Source organism: Lampris incognitus, chromosome 14 (assembly GCF_029633865.1).
Source record: "Lampris incognitus isolate fLamInc1 chromosome 14, fLamInc1.hap2, whole genome shotgun sequence".
Taxonomy (NCBI): Eukaryota; Metazoa; Chordata; class Actinopteri; order Lampriformes; family Lampridae; genus Lampris; species Lampris incognitus.
The window spans coordinates 24,747,767-24,762,519 of NC_079224.1; the positions used below are offsets into that span (position 1 = coordinate 24,747,767).

Genomic DNA, 14,753 nt, shown 5'->3' on the forward strand with positions numbered 1-14,753 from the left:
GCGTTAATCGCGGATTGCACCTTTAAAGGGAAATTTCACCGATGGGTTTGTGTAATGCGGGGGCGTCCGGGCGTCCCTACAGACACAATTGGCCGTGTCAGTGTGTGGGAAGCCGGATATGGGTATGTGTCCTGGACGCTACACTAGCGCCTCCTCTGGTCGGTGGGGGCGCCTGTTCGGGGGGGGGGACTGGAGGGAATAGCGTGATCCTCCCACGCGCTACGTCCTCCTGGTGAAACTCCTCACTGTCAGTTGAAAAGAAGCGGCTGGCGACTCCACTTGTAGCGGAGGAGGCATGTGGTAGTCTGCAGCCCTCTCTGAATCGGCAGAGGGGGTGGAGCAGCAGTAGGGCGGCTCGGAAGAGTGGGGTAATTGGCCAAGTACAAATGGGGAGAAATTTGAAAAAAAAAAAGGAGTTTGTGTAATGAGTAATGTAGTGGATTGAAGCACTAAAGTCCTCACTGTGTACTAACTATATTGACAGAGTAACCGATGTTGTCCTGCTCACAGTCTTTCCCACGGCGCCTATATGTACCAGAATGCATTGCTGTACGCTAGTTTATGTATCGTCGTTCTTAAAATTCTCTGCGATAGTGTTGTGAGACGTCATTTCCGCCATCGGAAGTTTAGTTCAGCCGGGAGAATGAGGATTTGATTTTTTATTTATTTGTTTTTTCAACAGCGTGTTTAGAGTAGATTAGCATGTTAGAAACTCTGCTAGGCGGCATGTAGTTTTTCCAGCCGTCAGCTGACGTCACGACACGTCACTTGGCAGCTTGAAAACAAAATCGATTTCACTGTTGCTCCACAGATGCAGAAACAATCGGGAACAACTGCAGGAATTTTTCGTGCTGCAATCCCGTCGCAGATACACAGAGATACGATTGAAAATCGGTGAATTTTCCCTTTAAATTACATGGTTAAACGCAATAATACCGAGGGAAACAAGCCCCTGGGTAGGTGCTATAATTGATTGCTGAAAACTATATCGGTAAAAATCTATTTTATTTTATTCAAGCTTTTTTTTCCATCAGCTGATACTAAGATCAAACTGACTGGCTGCACTGAATGAGTTACAGTGAACCAGAACTGGATGATAGAAAGTCCAAACAATTTATCAGTCATCTTCATTCTCCCTGTGGGATAAAAAGCTCTGGTTTTGGGTATACCACAATGAATTCATCATTGTAAATGTACCAGGTGCAAAACAGACAAAGAGAGTGAAGGAGAAAGACGGTAAGAAAAAGAGAGTGACAGAAAGGGAGATTTCCCACCGCCAACTGTTGTCTTCTGCTCCTTTAATCTCTCATAGGCCAGTATAGTAAAGAACCATAATCGGCCTACAGCAGGATTTTCCACATCAGCTGTAACATGTACAGTATACAATGGCCTTTACAAGGTTAGGGTTGTTGGAAAGTCTGGCTGATGTGCACTTGGCAGCAATTACCAGAGAACCATCATTCACAGAATCATTAAGTGTCTTGTGATCCATTCAAGCGAATTGGATAGGACGCCACCATCCACCGCCGACCCCCACCCAACCACGAGTTTCCCGTGATCGTGTCAGCACTGTGACGGAAATTTACCATTGATTCACGAGGAAACGATGCATATCTTTGATTTAAGATAAAACCCTTTTGTCTGCATGTCCTCCCGGTCTCTCGCTCCTCTCTTTTGTGTCTCACTAAGGCAATTCCCAGTGTCTCTGACTCTAACAAACCCAAATTCCAGCCTGATTAAGTTGGTTTTAAAAAAAGAGTCCCACAGAGCGGTTGGGTGAGCCTCACCTTAAATGGGAACACATTTTAGCGGCGTTAGAGACACAATCAAAGGGTAGGATTTCCCTTGACAGCTTTTGTGAGGCTGCATACCTTAATGCCCCCCCCAAAAGAGGGCAGAGGAGGAGATTGGAGAGAGACAAGAGGAAATAGAAAACTTATAAATTCAGCAGCTGACAATTCTGTGTGTGTGTGTGTGTGTGTGTGTCAGCTTCTACTTCCTTCCCCTCCTCTGTCTCTCACATGCTCTCATATACCGCTGCAGTCACTGTGCTGTATGCATGCACACGCGTGCACACACACACACACACACACACACACACACACACACACACACACACACACAACCCTTCTACCAACCCATCACTTCTCCATCACCCTGTCTCCATTCTCTTGACCTTTACTTGACCCCGTCTCATGTTGTTATTTCTTCAAATTAAGCCCATAGTTGAGTCGGAGAGCAGAAAACCACACATACATACTCATGCATGTACGCATGCACACACACACACACACACACACACACACACACACACACACACTGCACGATGACATTCACACACACACACACACACTGCACGACGACATTCACACACACACACACTGCACGACGACATTCACACACGCACACACACACACACACACACACACACACACACACACACACACACACACACACACACACACACACACACACGGCATGACAACATTGACACACACTCTAGCCATTAGTGTGTCTTGTGTCTGGATGAAGCAGCACCCTCCAAAGTGTTTCCGTGTCGCCCGCATGAGCCCCAGCCCGACTCAGTCTAATGACCTGGCCTGATAGTTCAAAGCAGTCACCCGACGCCATGATTAATGAATCTGACCCACAAATTTGGAAGAATACGGCTTATTGTACAAAAAAAAAAGTTCTCACAGACACAAACATTGGACTACAAGAGGGCTAGTTAACATTCTTCTGCGTTTGGACTTAAGATATATTTTCTTTTTTGTTTTTTTTTTAGAAATGGAGATCTTGTGATACGGACAGGAGTTTGCTCTATGTTTCATCAGGGGTTCAGAAAGTATTAAGTGCAGCTTTGTTCTATATATAAGTTGTTTGAACTTGAAGGAACCAAAGTGCTCTGCAACAACAAGCAAATCACAATTGGACATTTACTGCCAGAGAGAAATAATTCCACTCGCATACTTTCACTAGATTGTCCAATGCTACAAAGCAAAAAAAAAAAAATTTTTTTAAAAAAGAAGAAATACCAGGGGAGGCATTTGTCTATGAGAATACATCTAGCAAATTGGAATTCCTTTTTGTCAGATCATGCCTCCCTCATTTGCCCTGCAGGAATCACTGTGGTTCACCGCGTCCTCTAAGCGCTTCCAGATTGAAGTTGCCCCGTGGCACTCCAGGTTGCATAATCAATCTCCCTCACCGCTTTCTCCCAGGGCCTACGTGAAACAATCAGGCTAACATTACACAGTAAGTTCTGAGAGGCCTTTGAAGCCAAGTCCTCGCCGCTCTGCAGACAATACCATCCACCTTTCATTTCAGAGTTACACTCCAAGACCCTGACTACTAGGGTGTTGTTTTGTTGCCCAAATCCAGGCTATCTAATAGTAATAATAATACTAGTAATAACAATAATAATAACAATAACGACAAAAGCTAATAAAGTGAGAGCCCAGGGGACGGTAGTGCTTTAAACATCACGGAATAAACGACAAACTGTTGGGAACATTTTCCATCTGTGGGAGCGAAGACACAAGGAGGGGTCCGCGATAAATTCGTTGGGGCGAACTACGAGATAGAGTCGGCAGCGATAGCGACACAAAAACAACGTGAGGGCCATCAAGCGGTACGGCTCATAATACCAACAAACAGCGCAGCAGCGCTCGTAAAGCCACATGCCAGTTAAAACAAACCGGACCACACACCGAGAGGCGACCGTTAAAGACGGCGTGCCCGTGCTCAATATCTGAACCTCGGCGGGGCAGCTGACCTCGTGACCGTTGACCCGAGGAAGTGAAAGCCGTGGCGGTCCGACACAAGGGAGTGTGAGACACCTCGGGATGGGGCGCTGCCCTCTCGTCGTCAGCCTTCGACCAAAACTGAAGTTCTGTTATAGACGTGAGACGGTAACACCACAAATGCCAGTGGATGTTACAAAACCAAAGCCGGGGGGGGGGGGGTATAGTCATACTTTCAAGACATTTAGCATGCGTTTAGCAGTGTAAGGGGTATTGGCAAGGTGTGAGGTATGTTAACTAAAACAAAATCTCTCTAGACTAAACTCCCGATGTGATTCCTCAAGTACATTTAGTTGGCTTTAAGACATAGCACAGACATGAGGAAGATGGGACGGCAACAGCGCAGCGCGAGCCAGGACTCAGCCCCGCTTGTATGAATGTAGTGTGCACCTCTGAATACCAAGCCCCCCCCCCCCTCCACACACACACACACACACCTAATACCCTCACAGCGAGCCTCAATTTCATCTCAGGGTTCTGATGTAAAAGTCTGTGTGTGCACGTGCGTGGGACTTTGTAAGCGTGTGAGCGATATAAGTTAGTGAACAAGTGAATAGAAGAGTGAGCAGGCCAGTAAGTCACTGAGTCACTGCATGACTAACTGAGAATGTCAGTGACATTCTCATATGATTGGATGAGTCAGGGTGTCACTGACCAATATTACAGACATCATCTACACACTTGCAGGGATATCTGTAAGCAGTAGAGGTTTCTGACTATACGCATACTTTAGGGCTAAAAGTGTTTGCAACAATGAAAATATGAATGATCACTTGGAATAGAAGAGTAGGGGGAACTCACGAAAAGAAAATGACAAGGCTAGTCACTCTGGAAACATTCACTGCAAAGGTTGAGTCAAGGCCTACTCATGAGTGCCATACACCACAGACAATAATTTTTCATTGTCTGGTGTTGAACATGCCAGAAACAAAACAAACTTCTGTCCTCGCACCATCCTAACACACATGACCCATCGGATGCGGAGGATCCATTCTCAGACTTGGTGACTGCCAATACTTACATTTCAGGCCAGACAGACGCGCTTTATTTTTGTTTTGCCATTTAAGAGTTACATTTTACATGTTGTAATAGAAATTTCTGAGAACCCACATATAGATACAGGTTATCAGCATAAAAAAACAAAAAACACAGCGCAACATTTATCGAATAAGAACAACGCACAAACAAGACTGTTGACCAACAAAACCAAACCATGGTGCAGTTAGAGCAGCTGTAGGTCACAGCGGCCTTAACAGCCTCTGTAAGTCATACAAGACTCTATAAGACTCTGTAAGTCATAGAAGACTCTGTGAGACTCCAAGTCATATAAGAGTCTTTAAGACTCTAAGTCATAAGACTCTGTAAGACTGTATAAGACTCTATAAAACCTTATAAGACTCTATAAAACTTCATAAGTCATATAAGACTCTATAAGTCTACAAGACTGTATAAGACTGTGTAAGACTCTATAAAACTTAATAAGTAATATAAGACTAGAAGACTGTATAAGACATTGTGTCATATAAGACTCTATAAGTCAAATAAGATGCTATAAAACTGTCATAAGACTCTAAATCATATAAGACTATAAGTCATATAAGATGCTATATAACACTATAAGACTCTATAAGGTATATAAGACTATAAGACTCTAAGTCATATAAGATCTATATGACTCTACAAGACTATAAGTCACTATAAATCATATAAGACTCTATAAGTAATCAAAAAACACATCCAAGGATGTAGGGTAGCACTCACCAATTTGAAAAAGGACAGGGACAGTGCCTCATTTTCACCAATTTAATTTGGCCAGCAAAACATGCTAATGTTTCGGCCTACTGGTATATGTTTTTTGGGTTTAGCACCACAGTAAGAGTTGCTTTTTGGGAAGGCACATCCAACTCCTCCATTCCAACTCTACAAGTCATAACAGACTCATATAAGTAATATAAGACTCTAAGTCATGTAACACTCTGACTCTACAAGACTATAAGTTACATAAGACTATAAATCATATCAGACTCTGTAAGCCTCTATATGACTCCACGAGACTATAAATCATATAATACTCTATAAGTCATATATGACTCTATAACACTATAAGACTCATATAAGTCATATAAAACTAAGTCATATAAGACTCTATAAATAGTCAGCCCGCAGTCTGAAACAGGTGGCCCGGGTGAGCAAAGTCGGAGCAGGGCAAAAACCAAATGATGTTAAAAGAAATCTCCGAGCACACCAAACAGCCCAGTTCACTTCACTGTTGTTACGGCCAACATGAGGACAGGAGCCACATGACTACTGACAAGTCGGGACTATCGCCTTTGCTTTTGCGGCCGCCTGCACGGCATACCGCGGTGCGCACATGGAAACTAATGGGATATAAATTATTCATCAAAATGTCTATTGATTTTGATGTGATTCTTTTCAACGGCGCTTTTATGAATGTTACTTATTGTTTTGCAGTGCTGGATCGTTCGTAATGAGCGGGCGTTATTCCGGTAAGCGCACGCCGGCCGTGTCCATCCGCATACACCTCGATGGGACGTTTTTAAAAGGGCACGTTAAGTATCCGTACGCCGCCAACATGAAGAAACCCTGCCGAAGAGTTTCTGGTTCAGCGCTGAAAGCCCCCCCCCCACCATGTTTTCTTGCGTGGCCAAAGCGCGCGCGCGCGCGCGCTCTCTCTCTCTCTCTCTCTCTCTCTCTCTCTCTCTCTCTCTCTCTCTCTCTCTCTCTCTCTCTCTCTCTCTCTCTTCTCTCTCTGCTCTCTCGTCTCTCATCTCTCTCTCTCTCTCTCTCTCTCTCTCACTCTCTCTCTCTCTCTCTCTCTCTCTCTCTCTCTCTCTCTCTCTCTCTCTCTCTCTCTCTCTCTCTCACCGTTCTCCAGAGACTCCTCCTGTCTTTGGGTCCGTCCAAAGCCTCGCCACCTGAACGGGAACAGAAAGGGATCCATTTACATAATGATCAAATAAACCTGTCAACTCGCTCTGACATATGCAAATCTGTCAGAAGGGGAAGGAAAGTGATCTTCAAATGTTTGATTTCATAAACGTGTATATATAAAGAAAAAACAAAACAAATCCGGGAGGGGTTTTATGTTTAGAGTTACATAAACAATTCAAACCATTGAATGACTGCGAGCGCAAAGGCGTCTGACTGACAGACTGACAGACTGACAGACAGGGAGACTTCTCTGAGTCCGGTCTACAAATGACAGATTTGAGAGCAGACTACACATGCTGACATTCAGTGACTTACGTCCAAACCTGGTTTTACTGAGATGAAGGCAGCTTCTCGGGCATGACGTCCTCGTCCCGGACCTCCAGAAACCTGCTCAGTCTTGCCTTCTCAACATTTGCATGATTAATAAGCGAACGGCGCTACCGGATTTCACGACACAACATTTGTGCGCCGGCAAAGTTGGTCCACGCTGGCCCGATTTTCACCGAATTCACAGTGACGAAACCAAACTAAATATGTATACAGATATAGTTTTTTCTTCTTCTCTCTTTTCTACGTCCCCTGGTAGAGTTTGAATCTTGACCCGGAGCTCAAATGGAAACCTCTGTCCTGCCGGTCTTACGCGCCATCACATAAAAACTCCGCGCGTCAAAGTCCTTGCGCACTCAGTCCGCATCTCCAAATCCTCCTACTCCCTTCATCAAAACTCTTTAACTGTTGTTCTTCGGACTAAAAAAGGTGTCCAGTTATCCAACTGGAGATTTTTTTTTAGCCCCAGTGTCCTCACAGGGGACTACCGCAGAGCCACTAAGCAATGCCCTACACAGGACTGGAGGCTGTGCGTAAGAGCAGCACGCCGCTCCGCCTGTCAGAGACTTTGTGAAACCGGAGCGCGTTGGCGCTGCTCAGCATGCTGTGGACTTTCCTCCCCATCCACATAGCTCACATGTCTTTTTGTTTCTCCGGAGGGAGGGAGGGTGCAAAGGGATTCTCGTACGGGACAGTCATCCCGTCTGTCTGTGTTTGGCTGCGGTGCCAAAATGCCTTCGAGGATCCAACAGAGGAATCCGGAGGTGTTTAAATAGAAATGGGGAACATCTCTCTCGATGTTTACATATCCACTCTCATAAATTTTGATTTTTTTTTTACTGCATCCAACATGTAAGCACACACAGACGTACACAATGTAATCATGTACAGACACACACACACACACACGCGGCACACGAAGGCGCACACGTACACTGAATAGAACACTTGGGCTACTCGGTCCTGCCCAAATGCACGTATGCACACGCACACACACTCACGCACACACACACACACACACACACACACACACTCACACACCAGAAAATGCATGCACGTTGTTAACACTCACTATACTATGTTTGAACCCTCCTCAATGTTTGCACAGTCATGCCTTGGCCTCCTTAACAAACTGTGCCACCAAATATACTGTCAGTATTGCATGAGGGATGGAGAAAGTGAGTGAGCGCGTGGGTGACTGAGTGAAAGAGAGAGGGGGGGGGGGTGTGTGAATGGATAGAGGACAGAATTCCTCAACTCTTCGAGCGCTGCTCTGACGCACAGCAGACCCCTTTTTACCGTCACGTAAAACACTCGCCTTGACTCCTTCACTCACTCACAAAGCAGCAGAGCTCCCAGTCCCCTCTCCCTCATCTCCACCTTTCAGGTTTCTCCTGCTCTACGTCCCGCCACCCACTCCACCTGCCCACCCTGCCAACCCTCTGACACATGGAAGGGCCCTCCAGCCGAGGCACTCCCTGCAGGGCAAACACTGAGGCCCGCGGAGCACAAAGGCTGGGCAAACAGCTCCTCGCTCGCCTCGCCAGGCACCCTCTCCACGGCACGGCAGAGACAAATGCAGGGAGGATCCCTGGCCTCTGTCACCGCATTATAAATAGCTCCAGCCAACAGGGTAACAATGATCCCAGCTGAGATGCAGGACATGCTGCAGTGTACAGTCAGACAATTACAGTAGGATGAGCTTAACAGCAAACGGGGGTATGGGTGGGAGATGATTATATATATTAGATAGATCGATCGATAGACCGATAGACCGATCGATCGCCTGTAGACCCCCGGGCACATACAATTACCATTCATTGAAGTCATACTGTGCAGACCAACAGGTACATGCGTAACTACCAACATATGTGATCAACTTGACTTTTCAATGTGGGAAAAAAAGCTAGTATGTGTAACTTTTTTGCTCATTGCACCCCGAAATACAGTTTTACAAACATCACAACAGGACGCAAACTTATCACGAACTCAGATTACATGAGTACTTATCAGCTAATGTCAGTCCTTGTTAGGCAAAACGTTTTAAAAGTGAATAAAAAAATCCAATCCATTAAATCATTATGTAGACCAAAACATTAGTGGGCCGAGGATGTTTTGGGCCTGCCTGAAGCCAAGATCAGTTTCAGTCCTTCTGACCGAGAGCACAAGGCATTAGCTCTGATGGATGGTGATGAACTTGTTTGCTTTTGTAAAAAGGCTTTGCAGCTTGTCAATGTTTGTACACCCACAGTGAAGAGTCATGCAAGCAGAGAAACGGCACACATGTTGTCAGTAGCACGAGTAAACACACACACGCATGCTAGTACATACCAACACAGGTATGCGCGCACACACAGAGGTACATAAAAATCAAACACACGCGCACACACGCACACACACACGTGTGCGCACACATACACGCGCACGCGTGCGCGCGCACACACACACAGTAGGTATTATTAGAGGTGTCTAGTTATCTTGCACGTTCAGGTAATACAGGAAAATTAGGATTTGTTTTCTTTTAACTTACTACTCCAAAATGGTCTGCTGCAACTGATTTCTGTACATTTCAGAAAGTGCTGGTGTCCTTTCTTGGATGTCCGTTTTGGTTCCCATGGTTACAGGCCGCTGTTCTGGTCCCTTGGAGTTATTCTCAGTCCAACATCAAATGGACAGATGGAGGGGGTTTGGCCCAGTCTTTTGTGTGTGTGTGTGTGTGTGTGTGTGTGTGTGTGTGTGTGTGTGTGTGTGTGTGTGTGTGTGTGTGTGTGTGTGTGTGTGTGTGTGTGTGTGTGTAGGGTGCAAGGAGAGTGGCTGCACCCCTCCAGATGTGGAGGACAGATTTTAAGTGTTTGCTCCCTCTAAGATTTCTCCAGCTCATTTCTCAATGCCCGGGTCTTTTCACTGCCTTGTTCTCTCTCTCTGTTGTGCTCCCCCTCCCTCTTTTCTCTTTTCATATGGGAAAACCACCAGAGCTCCCTCCACACCCACCTCCCCCCGGACCGAGTCAGCCGCAGGACAAAATCAAAGCCATAAATTGGACAGAGAAAAACCCTCGACGTTTTTTCCAGGCCACCTCAACAGGTGAGTAAAACCTCGCCACTCTGTTCTATTGTCATCTGCTGCGTTTCGAGCTTGCTGTCCATGAAGGCTTCGCTCGGCCTCCCGTCCCCCCCCCCCGGCCTTGTTATGACACCCTTCACACAAACTAACCATAAAGCAAAGCTCCAACATGTGGGCCGATTACAGGCGCGCCTATGTGGCCCTGTGATGAGTGAGTGGCAAGGCTGGAAAAGCAAGCCTCTTCGTGGTTAAAGTCAGTTTTACCTGAAACCTCCATTAAATAGTTTTAGTGCGGGCGTCCGGGGTGGCGTGGCGGTCTATTCCGTTGCCTGCCAGCATATGGATTGTCAGTTTGAATCCCCGTGTTACCTCTGGCTTGGTCGGGCGTCCCTAGACACAATTGGCCGTGTCTGCGGGTGGGAAGCCAGATGTGGGTATGTGTCCTGGTCGCTGCACTAGCGCCTCCTCTGGTCAGCCAGGATGTTTGTTCAGGGGGGAATAGCGTGATTGTCCCACATGCTACGTCCCCCTGGTGAAACTCCTCACTGTCAGGTGAAAAGAAGTGGCTGGCGACTCCACATGTATTGGAGGAGACATGTGGTAGGTAGTCGGCAGCCCTCCCCGGATCGGCAGAGGGGGTGGAGCAGCGACTGGGACGGCTCATTAAGAGTAGGGTAATTGGCCAAATACAATTGGGGGGGGGTTTGTTTTAGTGTATGTGACTGTGATGATTGTGGCATTTGTGCAGCATTCAAAAAGTACCACAGCCGGTTGCTTAGTGAGCACTACCTGTACCGTTTCCATGGCATGAAAACAGACTTCCAGGTGTTGTCCCGGCCTGGACTTTCCTTCTCAAGAGAAAATCAAACTAGTGAAAACACAATACCAGTGTAGATGAGGAAAACAAACATAGATCAACCCATCGTAACACAAATGTCCCCGTTGTTCCCTATGGGCCAACACAGTATGGACCCGTCATGCTTCCTTTCCCAGGCCATAGTATGCTGTGCTGTCAGATCACCCGGCCGACCTAAAGTGGGATTTCCTGATATTTCTCCTGCTTCTCGTCTTCAAACACTTGATGTTTAAATGTCTGAGTGGCCTTTTGGAAGAGGTAATTTAAGCATGCGTTTGACACCTTTCTAATAAAAGCTCTGCCGTTACTGTTTTGTGTTCACTCGTAATCTTGGAGAGAAAAAAAACGCAAACCCAAGAACGTCGAAAAATTCAGATGGTCAGGAGGCGACGGGGTGAGGAGAGCACCGAGACAGACTCACTTCTATTCCACGGTGCAGGTAAACGACAGCGCCGCCAGTGGGTCGCTCCCACGGAGAAAAGGGTCAAGTGATAGACAAAGTAAAGGAACGTGGTACGGAGGACAGGAAAAACGAGAGGGTGTTTTCCCGCGTCTCAGATGACCCGGTCTGTGCAAACTGAATTAAAAGCCGATACTATCCCCCTGCATCTGTCCAATGTGTGTACTCTCTCCCCTTCCAGCTATTTTATGAGGAGTTAAAGTTTCGGCCCGGGAGGTCGCGGCCTCTCCGTTTCCTACCCCGGTGAGAGGAGGTGGGGTGGAGAACCTGTCGCCAGGAATAAAAGGCCCGTCGGCTGAGGAGGTGCAGGCGTGCTCATAGCCCCGTCTGCTGGACCAGCAAGAACAACCGCCCCCAGTCAGCCAGCTGCCTCAGGAGATCCCAGGTGGCAAATATCCTCCCGCCGCAGCGAGAGGCCACAGAGCACGAGAGTGAAAGAGGCCGAGGGAAAGCGAGACAGTGAGGTCTGTTGAGTCGGAGTAGCCGAAGGCCGTGTTTTGGTGGCCGGTAAAGGGTGACCGTGGGGGCCGGTGTTGCTGGCACCCCATTAACAGCCAGATGGAAACGCCCAACCCAACGGGGCTGTATAAGGGCCCGCCAAGTGCCTCTCCTCCTCCGGCTCGCACAAACAGACTCGCAGCAACTGCAGCTGGACTCACTGCCTTTCTCAGCGACGCCATCTCTCCCCTCTTCGCAGAGATGTTGTGAATGTGAATTTCGCCTCTCGCGGTAATGTGTGCACCTGTGGCAGATCTTGAATGGGTCTCTTGATGCTACGCTCATGTAACAGGATCCTCATAAGATCTTGGCAGGTGAGGGGAAAGAAAACCACGAGACTAAGACGCGGATGGACGGAGGGAGAGGGAAGGTGTGTGTGTGTGTGTGTGGGAGGGGGGGGGGTTGGAGCGAGGGATGAAGAAAGTGGGAGCAGGGGAGAGAGGGAGAGAGACACATAGTGGGATAGACATAAACACACAAGAGGAAAGGAGAGTGCATTAGGGAGGAAGTCCTGTGGGTAGGGATTGAAAAATTATTTCCTTCATCCTCTGAAAAAGGAGATACAGAGCACAGGAGAGGAAATCCCCCCCCTCCCTCTGTTCCATCCCTCCTTCATCTTTTCTACGGCTTTCCTGGGGTTTGAAAGCCCTTGACCAGACTAATGGACACATGCACAATATAATACAGTATGTGGGCCGCACACACACAACATGGGGCTTCACCAGGGTCCCCTGACAAATAACCATACAAGACTGTAAAACAATGAAAACCGTACATAAACTCTGCCTTGAACGGTTGGTTGTCTACTGAGATTGCAGCAAAAATAAAAAGCATGTGTCCATTGTTCTAAGCAAAAAATAACTAAATGCATTAAAATATTCACTTTTTACAGGAAATGAAGAGGTGGCCCTGCCGGTCAGTGAAGCCTGCACTAGATATATACCTGACTGTGTATATAAGAACAGAGCTAGACACCTCAACTCTGAATAAACTCCAAGATGGTAGAATACGAAATATGTCGTGTATCTGGCTGTAGGTAAACCCTCCTGAAAGGGGAGAACAGTAGTGAAAAGGCTGACTGAGTGGACGGTACACCCGAAAGTCAATGTCCTTCCCCAGATCGCCTGCATCGTACCACACATACATAGGAAACAAAAGTCCTGGTTTGGAGAAAAAAAATCTATATATACATATATATATACACACACACATATATATATATATTACATACATATACACATATACACACATATATATACACACACACACATACCAAAGAGCAATGTATTGTATATCAAAAGATGCAAATGTGCACAGAGAAATCCATTACAAACTTATTTATTAAGTTGCAGAAAGGACAAAGCCATATATAACTGTATATAAAAAAGAAAAAAATAATAACACTTGATCTGATAACGGGATTTTGATCAGTCACCACGACCTTCCAGTGATGATGGGCCATGAGATCAGATGGTGCCATGATTGATGGTGACTGATTGATCATGTAGGAGTTGATGGTGGTGAGGTGAAACATTAACTGTGATACGTTTATAAATATCAAATGATCAAAGCAAATTACATTCCGTTTCATCGTGACAAGGGTGAAGAGCAGAGTGGATCAGGGCCCAGTCCATTTTGATATCCTCACAGTCCAGCATTCATAAAGTTCAGTTTAAGAAAAAACTCGTGGAAAAAGAGCAGGGTTACTAAGGATCACCTTGGGTTTTATTTCTTATTTTGATATATAAACTAAGTGACTGACCTATACTATAGCACCCTAGCTCTTTTTCCCCCGATGTATATGGACTGGGCCCAAAATCCCTTTTAGAGATGAAGAGTGACCGATCCGAAACTCAGGACTGCCTACTTGCTGTTTTGGATCGGTCCCGGTTGGTCCTAACCCCCTACGTCACCCCCTGCCCCCCCAAGACCCTCCTCCCCCAACAGTATGAGAGTGGTGAGGTGTGAGGCACCGAGAGCGCCTCGCGGCTAGATAGTGCAATGATGAGCTGTTCCCTGTACCTTAGCTGTGAAAGCCCCGCCCCCAACTTCCAAATATGGGATCCCCTTCCTCCTCCAAACCCCATCAGCTGTGTTCCAGCCAGTCCTATAGGACTGGTCAGGAGACAATGCAATACGCAGGTTTCATTGAAATGTATGCTTTCCTTTTATAAATAAGCAGGAAAAGAAGCACACAATGGAACATACAACCTGTGACCAAAAAAAAAAAAAGAAAGAAAGAAGAAAAAGAAAAAAAAAACAGAAAAGTGAGGTGACTGCTTTTGTCAAACAAATGCAGCTTATCGGTTGAGAGGAATGGATGTGACAGTAGGTACGCCATTCCAAGAAAACTGACTACTCAAAAAGGCCAACACAAACCCTGTATTTTAAAAAAAAAGTAATTTTAGCACACTGTATGTCAAAAAAAACAACCCTGCTTTGTTAAAGCAGAATTAGAAAATTAGAATTGAAAAAATATATCATCACCATCTATAGAGCTGATTATCGCATTCACATGATAAAATGACCGGCAATCAGATCCGACGGGTTGCGACATTCTCAAGTGTTTTTGTTGGGAAGCAAGTGGGAGAGGGGACAAGTTCCACTGTGTAATACTGAACACTTGCTACGCTGAAGCCGTGTTAAAATACTGAGATGTTTACAGCAGTTCCATTTGAATACATTTACAGAGATCAAATACGTTACCAGAGGGCTTCCTGCCTGGGAAACTGAGCAACCCTTTATTTTACGACTCTGAAGAATTTGAACTTTCAAAGTGCAAAGAAAAGAATTT

The 14,753-nt window shown here is 46.1% G+C and overlaps 1 protein-coding gene across 1 annotated transcript in view; it reads right to left on the reverse strand.

The window, feature by feature from the left end:
• LOC130124387 (glial cell line-derived neurotrophic factor) overlaps nt 1-8,747 on the reverse strand; it is a 13,716-nt gene extending 4,969 nt beyond the window's left edge. The window contains 3 exon segments of the mRNA XM_056293844.1: nt 3,699-3,892; nt 6,690-6,739; nt 8,530-8,747. Of these exon segments, the coding sequence (XP_056149819.1) occupies nt 3,699-3,892; nt 6,690-6,739; nt 8,530-8,747 (462 nt within the window).
• Between the last annotated feature and the right edge of the window lie 6,006 nt (nt 8,748-14,753).